At 56.9% G+C, this 18730-nt stretch overlaps 1 protein-coding gene across 1 annotated transcript; it reads left to right on the forward strand.

Annotated features, from left to right (window-relative positions):
• The first annotated feature begins 504 nt into the window (after positions 1-504).
• Positions 505-18446, forward strand: MPP1 (MAGUK p55 scaffold protein 1). Its single transcript, XM_064159057.1, has 12 exons — positions 505-1265; positions 6765-6908; positions 7206-7284; positions 8216-8301; positions 9485-9553; positions 13010-13206; positions 13467-13573; positions 14473-14553; positions 14959-15039; positions 15448-15650; positions 16275-16349; positions 17096-18446. Exons 1-12 carry the CDS (start codon positions 792-794, stop codon positions 17270-17272), a joined length of 1773 nt encoding a protein of 590 aa, XP_064015127.1. The 5' UTR covers positions 505-791; the 3' UTR covers positions 17273-18446.
• The last annotated feature ends 284 nt before the right edge of the window (positions 18447-18730 follow it).

Consider the following 18730-nt stretch of genomic DNA (forward strand, 5'->3'; position numbering starts at 1 on the left):
ACTACTCTTTCTAGCACCAGGTGTGTGAAATCTGAGTCAGGTCTGCCACTGGCAAAGCCTCAGAGCCAAGCAGTCCTGACTACCTCCTGTCCCACAAAGACCTCCTGGGAGCACAGGCTGTGGCTCATGTCCCTTTCCCAGTGATTATCTTCAAGATTCCATCAGAATTAATTTCGCCTGGGCTCTGGCAGCAGTAAGACTTGCAGCGAGAGAACAAAGAGTCTGACAATGTCCCTCCCCACCACGCAGAGCTCCCATGTGCAGAGATCTGCCATCCCGCCCCAGCCGTGCGAGTCGCCGGGGCACGACGAGGCGGACGACCCAGAGCAGCACAAGGAGAGCTGCCTGCCGCAGCACGGAGAAGCCCCTGCGCATCCTCACCCCGCAGCACAGCACACCCTGCTCGGCGCACCAGTGCCAGCTGGGGGTGGCCGTCGGCTGGTGACAGGCAGCTATGCGTCAATGCTGCTTCTCGGCGATGCTCCCCGTGTCATTGCCGGGGCCTGCTCTGGCTGTGAGGGGACCAAGCCCCTTTCAGCTGCAGTGTCCTGCCCTGGTTTTGGCAGCTACGTGAGCGGGTGCAAGGGGTGCGGCCAGTGCCTCCCAGCAGGGTCCCCTGAGCAGACAGATGTGGCAGCACCCGGGCGCGTACAGGTCTGCGGTGCTTGGGCACGTCCAGGGGCTGGCACGGGCCGGGGCTGTGCCCAGCAGGGACACGACGGGGACAGCGCTGGAAAGAGCCGGGCGGCGGGCAGCGTGGCTCAGCTCCTGGGGGGCAGCTGGCAGCGCTGATGTGCCAGCTGTGCGGGGCCGCCTGCCTTCCTCCTGCCGCTTCCGGGACCCTGCCCTGCGCCCCTTCCTGGGCGCTACCGGGCACCGACAGCGCCGGCAGAGCTCCACTCGTCCGCAGCTCCCGTGAGGCGGCGCTGCCCGCAGGGTCGGCCCCGGCCCTCCCCCGGCCTCTCGGCTCCGCCCGGCGCCGCGCTGCCCGCCCGCCTGCAGGCCTCTCCCCGCTGCCACCCGGGCGGAGCGTGCGGGCCGCCGCGGCGCTGCTGGAGCCGGGGCTGTGCGGCACAGGCGGGTCCGGGCCGCTCTGCTGGAGCCAGCGCAACCGGCTGCAGCTGCTGGCGGCGGCGGTGGAGCGGCGGCGGCGGGGCGGCAGCATGACCCTCAAGTCGGGGCGCAGCGCTAGCGCCGGCAGCATGCGGACGGCGCTCTCCGACCTCTACCTGGAGCACCTACTGCAGAACCGGGCCAAGCCCGAGGTGAGCGGCGGCTGGCGGGCAGCGCTGGCCTCCAGCCCCGGTGCGCCCCCGCGGCGGGCCCGGCACCCGCAGGGAGAGCGCGCCCCGTCTCCCCTCCTGTCCCCTTCCCTCACCAGGGGCATGGTCTCCCGCGGTGCCTCCCTCCATCTTCCGTCCCTTGTGTCCCACCGTGTCCGCGGGCCCTTAGTCCCGCACCCAGCGCCCAGCTCGGGCCCGCATAGGCTGCCCAGCGTCCTCCTCCACCCCGGGTCCCCTGCAGGCGCAGTGGGGAGCAGGGCCGCTAAAGCTGAGACCCCGCGGCGGGCAGAGGGTGGGCATGCAGGTGTGTGCCCGGTGTGTGGTACTGGTGACCCACGGCAGCACGGGAGCGGGGCTGCACGCCGGGGGACGTGGGGCGCCCGGGGCGAACGGTCAGCGAGTGTGGCTGGCACAGCATGGCCGGGCAGGGAAGAAGGAGCTGGGTGCACGGGAGGAAGCTTCAGCGTCCTGCCATAGCGGAGCTTGTGTTTGTGGTGCTGCAAAGTTGTGGCTGGTCTGAACTGGAACTGCCCGTCACATGAGCTGATGCAGCTGCTGAGCAACCTCCAGGTTCGCGGCATGGGCTGGAGGGGCTGGGGGTGGTAGTGGGTCTCAGCCCCAGAGGAGGAGGGTGTATGCAGCCCTTCTCACGCCTGCCCCGCGGCAGGGAGTGGTCTGGGGGAGCACATGCACCCCGGCTTCAGTGGAAGGAAAGCAGGCTGTGCTGGCTTGATCTGCTGCGAGGGCTCCTTCCCCAGACAGTGTCATTTGGGGTAGCTTGGGTGCAGCTGGCAGAAGGTCAGGAGCTCCCGGTGCTGAGCAGCTGGTGCTTTTCTCCCAGCTTTGAGCAGGAGTCCCTGGCAGGGCTGTGGCATAACATGTCTGGGCTGAGATTTCCCTGCAGCTATGGGGAGCTTCTGGGAGCAGAGAGGAACTTTCCTAGAAGTGTTGCCCTTGGCTGGTCTTGTAGGACACTACAGCATCCAAGAGAGGCTCGTCAGATATATCCCACACCAGTAGTTGATGATCTTTTTATGGCTCAACCCTGGCAGAGTCCCTTAAAAAAAACAAGTAAAAAGCTTTTAAAGCAAAGTGGTTAGATGAGGTAGCTGCTGAGAGGAGCTTTCCTGTCCCTTTGGCTTCAGGATCCAGGCAGAGGGTCTGCCTGGACTCTGGCAGAACAGGGATAAATTCCCAGCAGCAGTAGGGCAAGGAAAATGTTGGGAGGGTGCTGGGCCCAGCTGGCTACTCCTTGGCTGGAGTCAGCCAGGGTGACTGGGAAGTTTCTCTTCCCCATTTCTTCTGGCAGATCCACATGCTGGGAGGTGTTACCCTGTGTTTGTCCCGTGACAGCAGGGCATGCAAACCCTCACCAAGTGGAAGCCATTGCTAGAAAACAAACCAAAGTGAAGGAAGCCTCTTGCTCTCTTGCCTTGAGCCCCATCACATGCCTGCATATCTTTTCCTTATCTCCTGACTGATTTACCAAGGAGCTGTGGGCTTTCTTTCCAGCTGTGCACCTGGTTGACAGGGCAGCCTTGGGCATGTCCCTTTATCAGCTGTGATTCAGTTCTCCAGCTATAAAATTGGCAGCAAATGTGACCTTTGGGAGTGCAGTGGAGAAATGAAGGTACATCCAGAGAGAGCTGAACCCCAGGACGTGTAGGGGACACTGCACTCGCCTGTGGGCAGTGGTTCCCAGCAGCCACCCATTACCAGCTCCAGAGCAGACTGAGGCTGCAGTCCTGAAGGACCACATCCTGAAATGACTGTGGCAAAACGAGTGGTCTGATGCCAAGTAAAACTGCTGGGCTTGACCAAAATGAATGGAGGAGGACAGGCTCCAACTTCCTAATCTCCAGTGTATTTTGCCGTGTTCCAGCCTGTAAGAGCTGCAGGGGGAAAGCTGTTTTGCAGGGCTCGTTTTGGAAGGTGGGGATGGGGAGGCTGGGCGGCTCCTCAGGGTTTCTTCTTTAAGTGCTGTGGCTTTACTGACTCTGCCTTGGAGGTGACCGCTTTCACAAACACATCTGGAAGGCTGCATCAGCCTCTCCTGGTAGGAAATTCCATGCCTCAGCAAAACTGACCTGTGTTCCCTGCAAAGTCCGACCCTTCTCCATTGCAGCACTCCGCGATCTGGAGTCAGGGTGAGGGCGCACAGAGCCGGCGGCGTCTTCTGGCCTCCACAGCAGCTTCTATCCCCCCTGTTTCTCTGTTGCCCTTCCCACCGCGACCTGTTGGTGTTGCCAGGCCTTTTCCCGGTGTCAGCAGCCTAATCCTGTTTGATTTAAACGTTGCTTTCTTTGATTTAAACCTGGATCGTATTGCCTGGAGGGGTCTTGCCAGGATGAATTACTTGTAAATGCCTACTTAGCTCTTCTCCAGGCTGCCTGAGCAGCTCTCGACCTCTTCTTTTCCTTGTGTTGCTGTTTTTTGGTTTACACACTGCTGTGTTTTTTAAGCTGTGCTGAGACCATGTGCACACATCTGCTGAGCAATGGGGAGGTGATGTTGGAGTACTAGAGGACAGGAGGATGCCTTGCCGAGACAGGACATGCCTGCACCAACATGCTCCAGCCTCCCTGCCCACACCTGCAGTGATTATAATGTGATGGGTGATGATTCCTGGAGGAAGCTGGAATTCTGCTGCTCATCGTGGGCAGCAGAGCACATCTCTCTACCAGCCCAGACACCAGTCACAGGGGATCCCAGCTCTAGGATTCCCTCCTGCATTTGAGTTGCTGTGCTTTGGAGGCCCTCTTGGCAAAGCTGGCAGCATTCTGACCTTTCTCCATATGCTCACCAGGAAGCTTTGCTCTTCTAAAGCAATATGATATTGGTCAGAGCAGCAAGGAGAGCCCAGGAACCAAGTGCTGCTTTCCTCAAGTGTTGCTTCACCCTCCTGCAAACAGGCTGCCCAGTTAATGTTTGATTTGCCCAGTGGCATGCAGCCTGACTGAGCCAGAGAGCAGCAGCAGAAGCAACCCTGGCAGATGACTCTGACCCTGCCAGGGCACAAGATGCCAAGTCCTGAACTCCTCACTGAGGATTGCTCCACACTCACCAAATTCCTTGTTGGGAAACTGGTGCCCTTCCCTCTGCTCTGAGATACAGGGCAGAAATCTGGAGTCCTGAGGGAAAGGCAGGCAGGCAGCTGGGGTGCATCTGTTCAGCCCATGGAGCTTGTGGCTTCTCTGTGCATTGCCACTTGGAGCAGGATTTGTGCATGAGGATTTGTACCCTCATCAGCCAGCTGCAAGGCACACGTAGGGCTGCTGGATGCTGGGCAGCCCTGTTGCACAGCTCAGCCCCTCAGAGCTCCTCACCTTTTGCCTGCCCCAAATCTGTCCTCAGCTATGACCAAGCCTGGGGCTGTGCAGAACCAGCTGTAGCTAGTGGCCATGGAGCCAGCTCTTGGCAGCCCTTGCAGATGTTCCCTGCAGAGCAGTGCATAAGTAGCAGGGTCTGGCCTGCTGCCAGCATGACTCAAAAGGCTCTCAAAGTCAGAGGCTAGGATGGACTGAGCCAGCTGAGAGTGTGGTGGCTGCCAAGAGTGCAGGGCAGGTGATTTGGCCAGCCTGCTCACTTGCATGGAGTGTGTCAGTTGTGCATATCTCCTGTCTCTGCCTGCTGGATGCCCAGCATTGGGGCTGGAATCTGCCAGCTCGCAGGTCTGGTCCTCCCTAGGAGCCAGGCACTTTCCCATCGCTATCCACTGGCTGCAAAGTGTGGCCAGCAAAAGCCCACACCATCCTAGAGTGGCTCTGTTTAGGGCAGAAGGAGTTGCTGAAGGACCCTGCTGGATTCAGAGCTGCCATCAAGAGCCTGGTGGCCATCCTCTGATGCATCATTGAGTCTCTGGTAGCAGGGCTTGCTCCCTAGGAGTCACCAAGGTGACACTGGTGCTGCGTCAGCATCAAGAGCTGGGTGTTTTCTCCAACAGCAAAAAGCAAAGGTCAGGGCCAGGAGGCTCCCCTGGCAGGGACAGGAACTCCTAGTCCTTGGAGCAGGCTGTCCTGGGTCATCAGGCTCTGCTGAGCCTAGAGGTTTGGAGCTGAGGGGAAAGCACTTTCCCAAGGCACAACTAAGATAAGTGTGATCTCTGCTGACTCAGACTACCTCATGGGCACTTTGGCCTCAGGCAGGGCTGAAGAAGTTCCTGGTCCTACTCTTCCTTCTCCTACTTGCTGGCTCAGCAGAGGCAGGACTGCTGGCAGAGAGTCAAGGGGCACCTCTAGATACCTGTGGTGCTGGATCTGTCCCTGTGCCTGTGGTAGTTTGAGGGCCTGGTGGAAATGGCATGGTACCCTGCTGGCACTGGTGAGCTGGGCTGAGGGCTGCAGGTTGCTCTTCATTCTGCCCCGAGTTGCTGCTCTGGGCTGAATTGCTGGTCTGGTTGCTGCTCTAGGCTGAGATTCAGCTTTCTCCATACTCGAGCTGTTGGCAGCTGGAGCCCACGCAAGTTGCCTTTTTCCTCTGAGGAGGAGGTTGATTGGCTCTTCTACAAGTAGTTGGCTTAAAAATAAATCATGCATCTTGCTTGCCACTGCAGCATGGGTACACTGTTCCCTGCACCCTTCCCACCCTGGCTCTGCCAGCACTCTCTGTCCAGGCTGCTGTTCCATCCCTCTGCCAGCGCATCTCCCACTGACATGCCCGGTTCTGGGTCTGATGTCTTCAGCTCCCTCCCTGCTTTTAGTCTCTCTCTGGGCCTGGCAGAGCTCTGGCACATCCCCGCCAAAGCCTGATTTGTTGTTTAGTGCCACAGCTGCACCCAGCAGCAAATGCTCTTCACCCCAGTTGCACCAACACAAAGCATCCCATGGCCTGGATGGGTCTTGCCACTTGACAGCCTTTTCTCCACTCCAGGCTGGGTGTAAACTGGGCAGCAAAGCCAGCAGCTTGGCATGGAGTGGGGCAGCTGGGAGGGCTTGCTTTGCCTAACTTGTCTTTCCAGTGCTGGCCAGCATGAGCTGGCCTGGAGCTGGGAGCTGCACTCTGTCAGTTGCCCACTGAAAAGGGGAAAAGTTGAACTTTCAGGCTGAGCAAGAGCAGACCCTGGTACTGGTTCTCCCAGTTGAGGCACACACAGCTCTGTTCCCTCAGTGAAGCTGTCTTGGACTTCATGCTCTGCAGCAAGCCAGCTGCAGGCCAGGTGCTGCTGCAGCACTCAGGTAGTGCTTGGGACTTGTTGCTGCAGATGATTAGCTGTTAAACAAGTTGGGCTTCTGCTGCCTGAAGCTTTTCCACAGTTTTCTTATCTCCTGTGTTTCCCAGGCCAGAAAACTGCAGCTCAAGTCCACATCTCTTTTTCTTTTGCTCACACTGTCCTCTCTCATGGTTCTCACCTCTCACTGTGCCCCACCATTACCGCAGCCACCCTGGCATGGTGAAGTAGCTCAGCCCCACAACGAGGAGCCAGCACCCCCAGGCCCTGTTCAGGTGGAGCCCCTAAAGCCCAGTGTTTTTCTGCCTTGACAGGCCATCACTCAGTCCCAGAATGCCGTGACTGAGGACATTTACACCAACGGCTCAGCGACTGCAGGCAGCCCCTCCCATGGCAGTGGCCGCGAGATGCGCAAGATTCGCCTCATCCAGTTTGAGAAGGTCACAGAGGAGCCCATGGTGAGAGCTGGCAGGAGCCCCAAGCCTGCTAGTGCCCAGGGGTGGAGGGGCAGTTCGAGCTGTGCCAACAGCCTGGCCTGGGGGGAAGCAGAATGTCACAGGAGACCTTGGCCGTGGGAACAAGGTGCTGCATCCTGCCTGGGGACCCACAGAGAACCTCATCAGAGGGTAGCGATGCTTGTGCCAAGAGGAGCTGCAGCAGGCTGCCCCCCGTGGGCATGGGCCTGGAGAGGACTTTGCTGAGAAGGCAGGAGCTCTCCCCTCTAGCAGGCAGTCATGGCTTTTCCTGTCTTGCAGGGAATCACGCTGAAGCTCAACGACAAGCAGAGCTGCATGGTAGCCAGGATCTTCCACGGGGGCATGATTCACAGACAAGGTAACGAGGCCCTGGCAGAGGCAGTGTGTGGGGTGTGTGCATCTGCAGATGCTTGCTTTCAGTGCAGAGATGAGGCAGCTCCCCAGGACTGCAGGCTTCCCCCTGGGATTGGACATCTGTACCCAGTCCTTCGCTAGGAATACGTCAGGAACTGGCTGGTCTCTTTGTGTGGTTGCCATGTTAATACACTGGAGGTGTAGGGAGAAATGAGGGGTTGGGGAAGGGCTCTCCCAAAAAGGAACAGGAGACTCTCTGGCTCATGATGGGGTCACTGTGACAGGCTGGATCATGCCCCAGGGACTGGGTGGAAAGCTTTTCCCATTCCTAAAGTGCACAGGTGGACAGGCTTGCTGTGGCTTGGTTCTGGAGACCAGAAGATGCCTAAATAAGTAATTAGGTGCTGTTTTCTGGCTTTGAGTCTTGCCAGAGAGTCGTGGGAATGAGATCTTCTGTGCTTAGAAGAAGAGGCCCCGTTTCCAGCCTTGAATCCAAGTGGGAAGCATGAGCTTACCCCTGCCAAAATAACTCAGGAGACATTCCAGCAATGCTAGTGGAGCTGGATTTGTAGCAGCCTGTCTGAGGCTGTCATCTGGCTGTGTGTGTAGACTGAAAGCACAGAGAGTCATCAGTGCCTGTACTAAGGGCTCTGCAGGGAGGCTGCCGTACGGCTTCAGGTGAGGTGCTTGGAGTTGGGATAACTGAACCAGTCTGAAGCATTGAAGGACTCATGGTGGGAAGAAACCTGATGGCCTTCAGATTGGATGAAGTGTGTATTGTGATTTAGTGCCCTGTGACACATGTGGCTTCACAAGTATTGCCCACAGCGTCCTGGGGGACGCTGCTGGGGGTAGGGAGGCTGGTGGACCTCTGCAGTTTGAGGTTTAGTGAGTGGCTCTGTCCTTCATTTCCATGTTTCTCCCCTTGCTGGCAGGCTCCCTTCATGTGGGTGATGAAATCATAGAGATCAATGGGCAGAGTGTGAGCAACCACTCAGTTGACCAGCTGCAGAAGATGCTGGTAGGTATTTTTGTTTGGTAGGGGTGTTGTCCCAGGAAGGACTTCTTTGGCCTGCAGATGTTCATGCTGGCTGAACCTCCACCCCCTCTCCTAGATACCAGAGCCAGCACACAGCTGTGTGCAGCAGTGTGATGCAGCAGGAGCCAGGCCTGCTGTGCTGAGGTGCTGTAACACAGCCAAGGGATGGTCTCATGTGTGCAGCCTTGGTGGTCCATGTTTGCTGCTTGTTTCTGACCTCCTGAGAGCAAGAGTGAGGTCCCTGATGTGCTGATGTGTGTGGGGCTTGGAAACCACCTCTGCTTGCCAAGGCTGGTGTGCAGCTCCAGCCCTAGAGGCTAGCTGCTCTTGCAAACATGAGCTGCTCCTGCAGGTCATCTTGCTGCCATTTTTTTCTGCTGAGATCACAGTGATCCTGCTGGGTCCTTGCTAGAGACAGCTTTGGACAGGATCTCAGACCTGCCTTGGGTTCATACTGAGGTCTCCCTGATTTATGCCCAACATGTGGGACCTGGCAAGAGGGAGGTGGTGGTGTGGCTGAGGATGCTCACAAGCAGCTTAAGTATAGAGTGCCTGACCCTGCTGCAGTGCCAGGATCCTCTTCTGCCTCATGGCAGGACATCCTTGCTCCAGATAGTGGGACCTAGGAGGGCAGTTGGCGGCCCAGAAGGTCCCTCCAAGGGTGGTTGTACCTCTGGGACCATGTAGGTGTTGTGGAACACATGGGGCAAAAGTGCATTTGGCTTGTGGCAGGCAAAGGAGTACTGTGCCTTTACTGTAACCAGGAGGGCAGGAGTGAGAGGCCAGCATGAAAGTGACCTGGCAGAACCATCCTCTCTTCCCAGGCTCCTGACTGGGGCAGCCATGCCAGAGATGATACAGATCTTCATGTTCATCCTGGTGATGCTTATAGCAGTGCCTACAACCAGCCCCTTGTGAGAGGTGTTGGTGTCCTCCCATGGGGATGGGACAGGCACTGCAGAGCTATGCTGCCATGGCTCTTAGCCCTAGCAAAGCTGTTTCTGGCCCCACTGTAGTGTCCTTCAGCATCACAGCATGGCTGGGAGCACCCAGGAGCTTTGCCTTTGTGGGTCTTGGCATTCAGCATCTCCCTGCACAGGTTGCTGCTGTCCAGCCTCCACCTTCTCCCCCCAACATTTCTTTCTCCCCTTGCTTTGTTCACTAGAAAGAAACCAAGGGGATGGTCTCAATAAAAGTCATTCCCAACCAGCAAAGTCGCCTCCCTGCACTCCAGGTAAGTGCAGCTGCAGGGACCAGCACCTGGCTGGGGAGGGCTGGGTGGCACCAGAGCAAACCACAGAGCACTAGTGCTGGGAAGAGAGCTGTGCTGAGCCCGGGGAAGGACAATGGGGACATCTGCCTAGTCACTTAGCTCGAGTTGCTGGGGGTTGAAGGACCCTGTCCTGTGCTTACACCACTGCAAACAAGCAGGTTTGGGCCCTGTGTGGATGCATTTACCCCATGTGTACACAGGAGCTTGGGCTGCTGATGCCTGAGCCTAGCTGCAGGGAAAGCAGCAGCGTGGCACACCAGGACTTGTCCTGCCACCTTTAGAGCCACGTCCCTGGTAGGGGTTCATAGCAGCACCTGCAGGTGCTGTCGCTGCTCCCTGCTGTGGCTGATGCCCAGGTGCACCAGCTGCAAGGAGGGTGGTGTAGGTCCGGATGCCACCAGCAGGCTTGTGAGCAGTGAGTGTGAGGAAGGAAGTGGTGAGGTAGAGGAAGGAAGCTCTTTGTGCCTGCTGTCGCTGCCAGGTGGTGGGTGATGTGCTGTAGCAGGGGGTGACACCTACTGCCCTGCTGTGACTGAAGTACTCAGGGGTCCTCCTGCGTGGGAGGATCCTAAGGAGAAGCAGCACTGAGCACTCAGGGCTCTCGAGATCGTCTCCAACCTGTTCCCAGGTGCAGGTCACAGCTTTTGGACTTTTAAAGACCAGGGCTTCTCATGCTGGGGCCTGCTCAGCACCTGGGAGTTTAGCCACAGGAGGCTGGCAATTGGCAGGCAAATAGCCTGCATTTGGAGCTGGCTCTTTGCAGCCCACAGGCGATGCCTGGAGCTGCCTGATGCTAACTCCTAACTGCTGTACAGGACCTGGCTATGTCTGGCTTTGGGGTACCAGGGCTGTGGGAGCAGAGAGCTCCAGGCAGTGCTTGCTGCATGTCCCTTGTATGTTTGTGCTGCTGATGGGTTTCACTGTGCCAGAGACTGCTTTCAAAGCAAGCATCAGTCTTCATCCTGAGAGGAAATTCCACTCTTCTTGTCTTCCATTGTGAGAGGTCTCATGTCACAGCTTGATCTCCTATGTTCTGCTTTTCTGGCAGTGAAAAGGGAATGATGTTTGTGTCCTGCTGGCCTTGTGCCTCAACCAACACTGCTGGAGGAGGACATACTGTGGGAAATTGTTTTGGTGTGGATGAGGACAGCATGGTCTGTCCTGCTCAGGGAAGATGGTGTTCCAGTCCCTGCTTAACTCCTCTGAGGACAGGACATGGGCATCATCCCAGAAAGATCTCTTGCTGGTGACACAACTGCTGGGCAGCCCCAGGCATGCTGCCAGTTTGGAGCCCAGCAGCACCCATGACTTCTGGAGGAGCCTGCAGGACTTCACACCATGTCTGGGAGCTGCCAGCAGCCTCAGGCCCACAGGAAAACAAACAAACAACCCAGGAGGGGAACAAGGGCAATATGAGGTCTGCTTAGCCACAGCCTTACGTTGTTCCCTGAACCCTGCTGTTCACTCCCTGTCCTCCATTCCCTGTCTTGACTTTTCCTCTCCACCCTAGTCCTGATCATGCTAAGTGCACTGGGCCAGAGGCAGATTTCAGCTGCTGCATCAGCATTTCAGACAAGAAACCATTCCCCCAGGCACTGGGAGCAAGCACTGGCTGTACACACAGGGTCTGCCCCCTTGCCAGGGAGAGGTGAATCTCGTCCATCCTGTTGCTCTCTGTTGGGCTGTCCTTCCTGAACACCTTTCCTGGAGAACAAACTCCACATGCCATTTCTATCCTGACCTTGCAAAGATGCCTGGGGGCACTGAGAGCCCAGGGGCACCCAGGTGCTTGCTGGATTAAGAAGGGCTTTGGGTCAGGAGGAGGCACCAGGGTAGTCTTACCTCAGTGGGACAATGTAGACTGCTGCCCAAAGAGCTGAGTGAGCAGAAGGGACAGGGAGGGGCCACTTCCTTGTGCCTTTGTGGTCGCCAGGGCATCCCCAGGAGTGTGACACAGTGGCCTGGGAAGCAGCAGCAGCTTGTGTGCAGTTGCAGCTGTGAGGAGTGTAGTGTTGCAAGAGTGGCTGATGCTGAAGAGCCCAGGACAGACCCTGGTGAGGATGAACATGACACTGCAGCCTTGGCTGCCCAAAGACCCTGCCCTGTGCAGGGGAATGCCCAGTGCTGGGGAGCTGCCAGGGAACAGTGGCTGAGGGTTGAGAGGTGGCCTTTTCTGGGGCTCTCAGGACATGGGATTGCAGAGTGCACCGCTGCAGTGGCTCCTCTCTGCTCACCACAGCACAGGGCTGGAGAACAGGGCTTAGAGGGGTGGCTGAGGGAACTGGGGTTGCTTAGTCTGAAGGAGACTAAGGATAGACTTTACAGCCCTCTACAACTACTGAAAGGAGGTTGTAATCAGGTGGGTGTCAGCCTCTTCTCTGTGGTAGCAAGTGATAAAATGAGAGGAAATAGCCTCAAGTTATAGTTGGGGAGGTTTAGGTTGGAGCTTGGAAGAAACTTCTTCACTGAAAGAGTTCTCAAACACTGGAACAGGCTCCCGAGGGAGATGGTTGAATCCCCATCCCTGGAGGTGTTTAGAAGATACAGAGACTCGGTGCTGAGGGGCATATTTTAGTACCAGGCTTTGGCAGAGTTATAGAATGTTTGGATTCAATCTAAAACGTCTTTTCCAACCAAAACAATTCTGTGTTGGTCCAGGTGGTAGGATTCACCTTCAGCTGGCTCTGCTCATCAGCACTGCAAGCACCCATGGTACTGCAGGGCACTACAGGTCAGGGTTCAGGCACAGCTGTGGGGCCTGCAGGGCAGCAGCCGTGGCACTGGCTCCCAGCAGTGCCAAGATACCATCCTCCTCCCTCACCCATTTGCATGTCCCGCTGCAGCTCCATGCCCAAAAGCTTCCTTTAAGGATTTATCACACAGTATCATCAGGGTTGGAAGAGACCTCACAGATCATCAAGTCCAACCCTTTACCACAGAGCTCAAGGCCAGACCATGGCACCAAGTGCCACGTCCAATCCTGCCTTGAACAGCTCCAGGGACGGCGACTCCACCACCTCCCCTTCCAGTGCCCAATGACTCTCTCAGTGAAGAACTTTCTCCTCACCTCGAGCCTAAATTTCCCCTGGCACAGCCTGAGGCTGTGTCCTCTCGTTCTGGTGCTGGCCACCTGAGAGAAGAGAGCAACCTCCTCCTGGCCACAACCACCCCTCAGGTAGTTGTAGACAGCAATAAGGTCTCCCCTGAGCCTCCTCTTCTCCAGGCTAACCAATCCCAGCTCCCCACTCATCCTCCTGGGGCCTGGAAAGCAGCAGGGGCTGGGGTTACTTCTGGAGCAGGGTCCTTATGCCTGGAGCCAGCTCATCAGGGCTTGCTTTGTGGGGCTGGCAGCTGGACACAAGTAACTTCAGCCGCCTTGCACAGCCTTGCTGATGCTGCCTGCCCTCTCTTTCACAGATGTTCATGAGAGCACAGTTTGACTACGACCCCAAAAAAGACAACCTGATCCCCTGCAAGGAAGCAGGGCTGAAGTTCCAGATCGGCGACGTTATTCAGATCATAAACAAGGACGACAGCAACTGGTGGCAGGGCCGTGTGGAGGGCTCCTGCACCGAGTCAGCAGGGCTCATCCCTTCTCCAGAGCTGCAGGAGTGGTACGTCCCTGCGTTTGGCCAGGAGGGCTGGATCTGGGAGTGGAAGTGGGAACAGGGACTATGTGTGACTCTGTTGGGTAAACCTAGTGTCACTGCTGGGGAAAGGAGGCAAACTTCTTCACCTGCTGCAGAGGGAGCCTTTACCTGTCCCAGCAGCTGCCCTGCTCCTCTGTTGCTTGCCTGTTTGAGGAGCAGCCCTGCTGCTGTCCCCCAGGCTGGGGTGACAGCAGGACCATGGCGGTGTCCCCCTGTCTCGGCAGGCGTGTGGCGAGCGTCACCCAGCCCACTCAGAGCGAGTCTCCCAGCTGCAGCCCCTTTGGGAAGAAGAAGAAGTGCAAAGATAAATACTTGGCCAAGCACAGCTCAAGTAAGTGTGAGCAGGACAACGGGCTCCATCCCCAGCCCTGGCCATTGCTCCTGCCTCTGGGCAGGGGCAGATCTGCCCTCCGTGGGAGTCAGACCAAACAGCCCTGCTGGGAGCCTCGGAGGATACCCCACAGCTGTCAGCTTTTTGAGTCCCTTCTCCAAAGTCCTCATACCCCTCAGGTGGTCACATCTGTGTCCCCATGCAGCTCTGTAGTGCAGGAGGCCAGGGCTGGCTCAGGCAGGAGCCAGAGAGCAAGCTCCTGAGCTCTCCTGTTGTGACAGTCCCTGGCACTCCTGGCCCCCAGCTCTAAGGCCTCAAACCCCACAGGCTGCTCAACACAGGGCAGGCAGTGGCCTTGTTGCCACTCAGCAATTGGAGAGCAGCCCAAACTGCTCCCCACAGCTGCCATACCATGGCCCTGGCGGGGCAGGGAGTCACCCCTCAGCCACCCCTGCAAACGCCACCTGCTAAGCATGCCCTGGGCCAGCAGGTGCCTGAGGACATGCTGGCTCCTAGCTCAGCCTTCAGCTCCAACCAGCAGCAAACAAGGTCATAAATCAGCAAGATAAATAAAGCTCCTCCAGCAACAAGCTCCCTGCAGCCTCCTGCCACCTCCCCCCTCAGCTCCAAGGTCCTACTGTCCTGAGCAGGATGGAGTAGCCCCAGCTTCTCCTTCAGTGGCTGCTGCTCCAGCTCCCCAGCACCTGCTCTGCACCTCATATGCTTGCTGCTGAGGCTGCTGCTCTTTCCCCTGAGCAGCCAGACAGGTCCAAGCTCCCAGCCCAACCCAGCTCAGATTGCTCCCTCTGTTGTTCCCAAGCCCTGTCTTCACACAGAGTCCTGCTGCTGCAGCTGAGCCAGCTGTGACCATTTGCTGTGTCATTTTGTCTCCATCTCAGTTTTTGACCAGCTGGATGTGGTTTCGTATGAAGAGGTGGTGAGGCTGCCTGCCTTCAAGAGGAAGACTCTGGTGCTCATTGGTAGGTTCTGCTCCAGGCATCCTCTGCAGTGCAGGGGTTGGGTGTGGTGGGTCCTGGGCAGGAGCTGGGGCAGTGTTGCCCTTTAAAATCCAGTAAGACCTGGGGAGCATTTCTTCTGCCTAGAGCAGTCACCAGGGAGGTTGACTTATGTGTGGCACTGTGCATGGCCTGACACCTGCACTGTGATGCCGAGCTAGAGCTGATCCAGGAATTTTTAGCTCCTTAAGGGTATTTTCTGTGAAAAGCAGCTCCTGTTTTACACAGCTGCACCAGAGCAAGGACTCCCACACCACAGGGGCTGAGCTCTGGCTGTGCTGGCTGCTCAGTGGGCACCTTTCCTCAGAGCTACAAAGGAGCTTCAGCATCTCCTGCCAGGCTCCAGTGTCCATCTCTCCCTCTCTGCAGGGGCCAGCGGCGTGGGCCGGAGCCACATCAAGAATGCTCTGCTCAGCAACAACCCAGACAAGTTCATGTACCCACCTCCATGTAAGTACCCAGCCAGGCTGGAGGGCACCTTCACCACCTTGAGCCAGGATCTTTTGACAGCAAATGAGAGGCAGGGAGATGTTCCTCCAGTACCATGAAGCCCACGATGCCATCACACAGGGCACAGCAGAGCCTTCCTGCCTGCTATCTGCCGTGGGCTGAACCTAGCCACGGATGGCTGCAGGGCTGCTAATGCCTGCATCACATTTCCCATGCCAGTGGCTCTCCTCAGGCTCACTCAGTTCCCTACCTGTCTCAGGCAGGAAGGAATTGAAGGAATTAGTACATCCTGGCCTTGAGGTACACAGGTCCTCCATGACTTAGCCCCAGGTTCAGAAGGGGAAGGCAGGAGGAAGGCTGCCTCCTCAGTTCTGGGGGGTAGAACTCACTGTCTCCTTCCCTCCACAGACACCACACGCCCCCAGAAGAAGAACGAGGTGGATGGGAAGGACTACTACTTTGTCTCCACTGAGGAGATGACTCGGGACATCTTGGCCAACGAATTCCTGGAGTTTGGAAGCTACCAGGGAAACATGTTTGGAACCAAGTTTGAAACAGTTCACAAGATCCACCAGCAGGATAAAGTTGCCATTTTGGACATTGAGCCCCAGGTAGGGAGCAGGGGAAGGGTGGGGAGGACAGGGGCTACCACAGACTGAACTACCCCTGTGCTGGTGGTGACTGTCCCTGCCTTCCCCAGTGCACTGCCCACCTGCCCTTCCCAAAGGAAAAAGCCAGGGAGTGCTAGGGTGGGATTTGCATTCCCAAGACGTGTACAGTGAGGGTGTTCCCTATCACAGTATGCACCTGGCTGTGACAGCAGCAAGGCCAGGGCCAGGATGCTGTGGCATTCGGGGTGCAGAGCCAGCAGGGGCCCTGCACAGGGACCCTTTCCCCTCTCCAGCACCAAGTGTGTGGATGCTGCGTTGCCAAGTGGCAGCTGTGTGCAGCAGCCAGCCCAGAGAGGGCTGGGGACACCCTTACGTCCTCCCACAGGAAGTGCAGAGGAAGCCATGCTGAGACCCCTGCTCCAGCTTCACTCAGCTGCTCCCACATCACACAACTACCCTTAGACTCAGGAGTCCACCCCTGGCTTCAGACTAGGTGTGACCCCATCACGGGCAGCATCACCCCTGTCTCGGGGACAGTGTGGGGTGGTGGGGAGCCAGCAGGCAGTGCTTGCTGCCACCCTGAGCAGTGCTCACGTTCTGGTAACTGCAGCACTCTCTCCACAGACGCTGAAGATCATCCGCACAGCCGAGCTCTCCCCCTTCATAGTCTTCATTGCCCCGACAGACAAGGCAGAGCAGGTAGGTGGCAGCACACCGAGGCTGAGTCCCCCTCCCACTGGGCCTGTCATGGCAGCAGGGCAAGGAGCCTGCTGCAGCACCTCAGGACTCTCTCCTTGCTCCACCTCAGCATCTTCATATCTGCATTTGTTTTTGTGGTCTGCAAGAGCAGGGCAACTTCCTCAGCCCAGGCCTGAGAAACAGAAACTGGTGATTCTTGCAGCCCAAATGTAGACTCCATGAGCGTGACAGCCCCCAGCAGCCATCAGCCACTGACATGCAGGGGGGTGCACAGTCCAGCACCCAGGGCTGGCTCCAGCTGCAGCAGAAACATTTATCCTGCTGTCAGCTGTGAAAATGAGACACACAAACAGCAGCTCCTTTCATTCTTTGCCTCATTAAGCTTCTCATCTCTCCCCAAGATGAGGCTGAAAGCAGCACTGCTGCTGCAGTTAACTCATGCGGTGCCAAGCTTGGTAAACCTCCTGCCAAGGAGTTGCCACAAAGCATTTTGAAGATGAAACTGAGACCAAGGCCACCTGGCCTCACTCTAGGAGGCAGCCTGAGCCTCCCAGCATTGGCCACAAGTCCTGCAGGGCCCACAGAGACTGCACAACTGCTCCCAGCTTGGGGAAACAAGCTGCAGGGATGCTCTGTGCTCTGACACCTGGCGACCATTTTGAGTTGTTTTGGTGGTGGGAGGGAGTTTACTCCTTGGGGTGGACTGTGAGATTTGCCTCCTCACCCCTCACTCTTGTTCTGTACAGTCAGAGGCTTTGGAGCAGCTCCAGAAGGATTCGGAGAGCATCCGGAGCCGATACGCACACTACTTCGACCTCTCGCTGGTCAACAATGGGGTAGAAGAAAGCCTCCAGCTGCTGCAGGAAGCCTTTGAGCAAGCCTGCAGCTCTCCACAGTGGGTGCCCATCTCCTGGGTCTACTGAGAGGGCATCTGACCCCAGCCCCTTCCCATCAACCATCCTGCAGCCATGGGGAGAAATGTCTTCAGCTTCCCCTGATCCACACACAGCCCAGCACAACTCCCTTCCTCTGCTGCTCCACGGACATGGTCTTGGTTGACACAGACAGGGTCTTTGGATCTCCTCTCCCAGGGGAACAGAGGACAGGGACTGCCCAGGGGATGTCCACTTCCCATGGCACAGTAATGCAGTGCTGTCAGGGCCTACAGCGGAGCCCAGGCCACCCTTTTAGCTCAGAGCACAGCTGCCCAGCACACCGGGCAAAGAAAAGCACAGACCTGCTGTAGCACCTGGCTGACCTCTGCCTCAGTCCCAAGGGAAGTGGCAGAGCAGGGAGCCTTTCTGGGCAGCTGCCCCCTGCCATCACAGGAGCACACGAACACCTTGCCACAAACACCTCAAAAGCCTGGCCAGGGTCCACAAGGCTTCAAGAAGCCCAGAGCTTAGGATGCTTCACAGAGACCACCTCTCATCTCCTACATCCAAGTTTCTCCTCGCAAATGGGGAAGAGCAGAAAAAGCCAAGTGTGGATTTGACAAAGGTGGCATGCAGCATGCCACCCCCAGGCAAGTCTCACCCTGCATAACTGTGTTTGGAGTGTTCTGATTCACCCTGTGCAAATGTAGTTGTATTGAAATTCTCACCGTGCAGCTTAGATTGTTACTGCCTGGCTGGAGAGTCTCCAAGCAGCTGAGGAAGCCCTGCAGACCAAACCCCAGAGGGGCCAGTTCAAGGGGTAAATTCTATCCAGCCACAAGTTATCTGTTGCATGCAGTAGAAACAGTGTCTCTAAAGATCATCCAGGCATGTTGTCAAGAGTCTAGGGTGTCTCCCACACTGTATGCAAACGTGAACTTCACCCACTCCAAGGGGCTCCTGTAGAAGCCCCATGACGCACAAGGCCTACCATGACCATGTCCAGGAAGCATCACTATAGCTCCTGGGCAAACCATAGCCATCATTTAGGTGGAAGAATCTCATTTGTGTGTTCAGCAGTCAGCTAGAGGAAAGAGGAAGAAGGCTTGTGCAATTTCTTAAGGATGCCAAAAACAATCTATCTGTTGATGTGCAATAGGGACCTTCGTTCTGATCCACTGCAGGGAATCAATAAGCAGCAATAAACATGTGCTGAACGAAACACTGCTGTAAAAGGTCTTGTGCTTCTTAGGATGAGCACTTGCTGGCACCTCCAAGTCTCTTCTCACTTCCCTGATCCTAACACACTCAAAGTTAGGCAGGTAAGGAGCAAACAGTCCCTGCTGGCCACTGACATAGCTGTCCAGCAGCTCACCCTGGCAAAGGAGGAAAAGAACACCCAGCTTCCATGCAGGCTGCAGTGGCCTTTACTGGAGAGTGGCCCTTAAGTACCTGCTAAGTCCTGACCAGTAACCAAGGCCCCTCTAGTAATGTTCCAGTCAACAT

The sequence above is a fragment of the Pogoniulus pusillus genome, chromosome 19, assembly GCF_015220805.1.
Source record: "Pogoniulus pusillus isolate bPogPus1 chromosome 19, bPogPus1.pri, whole genome shotgun sequence".
Taxonomy (NCBI): Eukaryota; Metazoa; Chordata; class Aves; order Piciformes; family Lybiidae; genus Pogoniulus; species Pogoniulus pusillus.